General features: G+C 24.9%; 1 protein-coding gene across 1 annotated transcript in view; it reads right to left on the bottom strand.

Moving 5' to 3' along the window:
• Positions 1-5295, bottom strand: part of LOC107632899 (protein ENHANCED DISEASE RESISTANCE 2-like) — a 17464-nt gene that overhangs the window by 8792 nt on the left and 3377 nt on the right. The window contains exons 5-12 of the mRNA XM_021117247.1: positions 5008-5063; positions 4497-4573; positions 3714-3839; positions 2554-2588; positions 1178-1278; positions 988-1083; positions 578-642; positions 354-425 (exon numbers count right to left, since the gene is read on the bottom strand). Of these exons, the coding sequence (XP_020972906.1) occupies positions 354-425; positions 578-642; positions 988-1083; positions 1178-1278; positions 2554-2588; positions 3714-3839; positions 4497-4573; positions 5008-5063 (628 nt within the window). The remainder of the gene's footprint in view (positions 1-353; positions 426-577; positions 643-987; positions 1084-1177; positions 1279-2553; positions 2589-3713; positions 3840-4496; positions 4574-5007; positions 5064-5295) is intronic.

Here is a 5295-nt window from a genome sequence, read left to right as displayed (position 1 = left end):
TTTAGAATTTGATTCTTAATTACCTCAATCTCAAAAATAAAAAACAAGTGTATTATACGAAAAAAATAGAAAATTTGTATTCAAAACTCGTACAAATTCAAAAAAAAAATGTATTATATGAAAAAATAAGTAAATATAATTATTTGATTTGTGTAATTTTACTTATGACAAATCTGATGATCCAAATCATTTTAGGAGAAGGGGATGATGATTAATAAAGATGATATAGGTTATTTTCAAATTACTTAAATTTTAGGAAGTTAAAAATGTAAAGCAAGTGAACACAAACAATTTTTAGAAAATAGTGCTACAATGATGAAAGAAAAACTAATTGAAATAAGATATCCTCTTACGATTAATTTTTGTACGTCGATACCCTGATCTTGGAGGCTTTTTCTTATGAGTAGCTGGCAACTGCAAGATTGCTGAAATAATCAAACGTGAAAAATTTTTATATATCAATACTATGTAAAATTACACAACGAACTTCGAGTTTGATAAATATTACCAAAAAGTAGTTTAACTAAATTGAAAATTCAACGTAACAACGTTCTAAAACAACTTCATATATACTTACTGTAATTGCCATCTTGTCCACGAAACCATTGCCTAGAGAAGATAAAATCTCGCTTTGAATTCCACCTACATTTTTTGAAATATAACATTTCAAATTATATTTTTTTTGTTCGTACGGATTAAGTCGTCATAACTCAACTAACCTTTAATTAAACCAAGATATATAGCTTCAATACCGTCTTTTACCACCAAAATTAAACTAAGATATATAGCTATATATCTTTAAAAAAATTATATTATTAAAAAAATAACAAAATGTTATCCCACCAAATAAAATCAGCTATATAAATTACAAATATTAGTATATATTCAATAAAAATTTACCAACTAATTCATATTATTAAAATTATAAGTTTCAAATAAAGCATTTAGAAATTAAATTGAAATAGTTTGTCATCATGCATCAATTACCGAGTAAGATACTTAGGATCATATGTTCCGTAAAGAACATCATAATGTCCATCAAAAGATTCAACCAACTCTATGTCACACATCAACATATCCCACCTTCAAAAAAGAAATAAAACATAAAAAATTATATTGATTAGATCTCATAGAATATTATTCTTCAAGTACCTTATGTTACGTGCAACTAACTTACTCATATCTTTTCTCTCGTTCAATGCTTAGAAACACTTCTAACACATTTTCTGCACTTGTATCAATGACAGCAACCGATTTTGCTAAGACACTTTTATTAATCTACAAAATATAAAAAAGAATGCCAAAGAAGAATATAATTACCTATCATATCATAATAATTTAACACACTCAGTGTTACAAATAGCTGATTAGAATACATTCGAAGTGTCTTTTTACTAATAATACGAAATTATAACATCATATCTATTTGTGGAAACTAGTTATGTTAATGTCTATGAGAAAATGTAATATTTTAAAAAGAAAAAAAAAACAACCTTAATATGTTGACAATTAATTTAACCGAGGAAAACAAATTTACCTATAATTGTTTTTCAATAATGTATAGCAAATAAAAAAATTCAAAATAATTAAACTAACATTGTCATGAATAATAACGAGAAAGAACTATCTAATCACAAAGATAAAAATAATAAATCAAGCAAAATTGAGTTCAATATTTTGAGTTTAGAACTAAAATTAATAATAATTGACAATCATAAACTAATTGATTGATTTATGAATATTATGTATTTATTTAAAAAATAATTAATAAATGTAAAATAAGTTAACTTTGAACTATTTTAAATTAATTTTTATTATTTTTCAAATATTTTCGTATTATCATTCAAATATTTGAGCAAGAAAAAGAGAATAAATATAACATATATTTTTTTTTCTATAAAGCAAAAGACTGCTTTAATATTTATGAGGAATTATAGAAAAAACAAAGAGTGAAAAAAGGCGAGATAAGTTGAGAAAAATCATAATTCTATTTCTTTGTAACGGTGTCATTCAAAGGCATGAATTTTGGATTAATTCATGTAGTTCTCATTTTTTAAGTTAGGTTAGTACTTAAAAAATTGCTAAACTTGATTTGAAGTTAGTGGTGGTGTTTTGGAGATATCAACTTGGATATAGCTTATTCAATTCTCTGTTTTTTAATTTGTATTAGCAATTTAGACGTTTGTGAGCATGGTTTGAACTCTGATGTTCTTCATGAATTATATTAGAATTAATTATTTAATTTGTTGAATTAGAGACTACAACTAATTTAATTATAGTGAAAATTTTACTATAATTTGTGGTGAAGGCCAAATATAAGTCTCAATACACATAGAAGCTGATAAAAAATATATAACTGTGTTAATCTCTATTCTCTTTATTGATTTGTTCAAACATAAAATGAGATAAAATTCTAAACAACCCGGAATCATTCCTTTTACAAATCTTTTCAGAATAGCAGCTAGGACAATTAAATTCAAAGGAAGTGGATTTTTAAGATATATAGTAGCTTCAATACCGTCTTTTACCACCAAAATTTAGAAACATGCATACCTTGTAATTCGTGAGGTCCTCAAAAATTCTAACGCCTGAAATAAAATTAATTAATAAATAAATGAAAGTTCAGTCCTGGCCAACAAAAAGAAAGAAGTGTAACCCAAAAAAAGATGAGCAAAAATATCATTTCAAAATTATTCGAAAATAGAAAACATTTATAGCACCACACATAATTATTCCAAACAAATATGAGGAATGATTTTCTTTCTTTTAGTTTATGAATGAAATTTCTTCTTGTTTTTTGGGAGGTAAAGTAAAATGTATTTTAATAAGAACTAAGCTTAGTATAAGCTAATATAAATTTTGAATCAAGTTAATTATGATTTTGTTTGAGTGAGCTTTTTAAAAAAAAAAATTTTTTTGAGTGATTTTTGTTTAAAAGATTTTTTAGAAAAATAAAAATAATTTTATATTTAAATATCTCATGTAAATTTTTTTTTATTTATGAATTATATAGATGTTTCTTTTATTTTTCTAATACTTTTATTTTTACTACTAAAAATTTGTCAAATATATTAAAAAACAAAAAGATTTTTTTTTATTAAAAAAAATAATTTTTATCAACTTAATGAGAATTAAGTCTCACTTTGGTCCTTGAGATTGACGAGTTGCATTGATTTAGTCTCTAATTTTTCAATTGCTACAATTTAGTTTCTCAAATTCAAAAAAAATGCATCAATATAGTCTCTCGTGTATTTTCTGTTACAAAAACTTAACACCGTTAGTAACGTAACTCAAGTCTTGCCATGCTGAACATATTAAAATACGTCGTACGCATTTTGACGCTAAAGAAAGCATTAAACTACGTCGTTTGAGGGTTTGAACAATCTTGTCATAGCCAAGTTCCTTGTCATAACCCTCAAACGATGTCGTTTAATGCTTTTTTTAGCGTCAAAATACGTACAGAATCGTTTTAATATGTTAAGCGTGGTAAGATTTGAGTTACGTCACTAATAGCGTTGAGTTTTGATAACAAAAAATACATAAAAGACTATATTAGTGCACTTTTTTAAATCTAAAAAATTAAATTTTTGTAATTAAAAAATAATAACTAAATTAGTACAACTCACCAATCTCATGAATCAAGGTGGAGCTTATCTCGCTTAAGGAAATTCAAAGAAGCACTATATATATTTGCCTAATAAAACAAATAGTACCGGACATGGTACGAACACACTTCCATTGATGTTCTTCAAATACATCTTGATCCTTATCAAATCCGTCAAAACTAAAACTTCTTGTTCTTGTTCTTGATGATTGTCGTGAAAGTATCTCTGGGCCTTTGGCATGAAAAAGGGAAAAATTAAGTCAACTATAGTATTAACAAAGACATATAAAATAATTAAAAAAGATAGTATAACAATATTAGCATATAGAAAAGTAGAACTTACGTTTATGATTCTTTGAAAAAATGTAATAGATATTTATTTAGAAACTCACTTTCACAATTTGACGGGGATAACAGGTTGAGTACTACGCAAATTCTAATATATAACAAAAACATAACGTAACCATACACCTGAATCAAATTTTTTAACCCACTTGTTTATAAAAGCAAATGTAATTAATAACACTAATCCATCATGCCTCTCAAACCCATTATTCCAATTTATTCTTTTCTTGCAATTTGACCCTTTCTTTATTTCTTCGCACCCCGTATAAAAAACAAATTTTGATTTGCATACTATTTTCTATCGGTTCTAGAAAGAAAAAGAAAAAGATTGCCCAAAAATTCTCATTTACAAGTATATATTATTATATTTGAACATTGATTAATTTCTTTTAGCATTACTTTTATTAGTGTATTTAATATCAATTAGAGAAAGTATAGATTAGTCAATTTTAGCTTCTAGAGTTTATAATTTAGAGTGCAAGATTAAAAGTTTATAATTTAGGATTTAAAATTTAAAATAAATAAAATCAATTTTAAAAAAAGTAGCGTCCAATTCTTATAAGCTTTCTTAATCCAGAGCCAAATCGCTTCACACTATGTCGATTGCGATGATCGAGATCGAGCCTTGTACAAATATAAAGACAAAATGATATGTCAACTTATGATAACTCTTCTGAAAATAGGATGAATTCAAAAGTAACATATCTATTATCTAATAACTCATTGGGATTAAATCATCAAAAGCGTACTAATAAGGAAAGACAACATATCCAGTTATTCACTTATTATTAAAATAAATAAACAAATGAGCTTCTTACTTTTTAAAATTCTAGATATATATGTGAATAAAAAAAATAGTATTTGTGCATCAAATTTAACTACTAAAATAATTATCNAGTATAATTATATTTTAATACTTTAACTATATTACTTTCTAAAACATAAAAAAAAGACTAATTTGTCAAATGTTAAAGACTAATTTATTTTTTTCTTATCTAATATTCTAAAAAGTTAAAAATTTAACAAAGTGTATATAATTGGAAAAATAAAATGCATACTCCTCTTGATTTAGTTTCTCTCTAGGATCGCCTCCGCTTGACAAGTCATTTTCAGCCTGAAAAAGAACAAATACTAAATGATTTTCACAACCACGTATCCATGACACTCAAATTAATTCAAAAAAATAGTCCATATTTTTCACTTATGATGATGACAATCAATTTAACGTAAAGCTAAATATTATAAACTTCCATACAATCAGTATTTAAAAACCAAAGATTTTGTAATTAGTAACTTTTTTTTTAATAATTATCAATTAATCTTACAAATTATATTATTGTAACCTT

The sequence above is a fragment of the Arachis ipaensis genome, chromosome B03 (assembly GCF_000816755.2).
Source record: "Arachis ipaensis cultivar K30076 chromosome B03, Araip1.1, whole genome shotgun sequence".
Taxonomy (NCBI): Eukaryota; Viridiplantae; Streptophyta; class Magnoliopsida; order Fabales; family Fabaceae; genus Arachis; species Arachis ipaensis.
The sequence above is the reverse complement of the archived record's forward strand: the minus strand, read 5'-3'. Positions and strand labels throughout refer to the sequence as shown.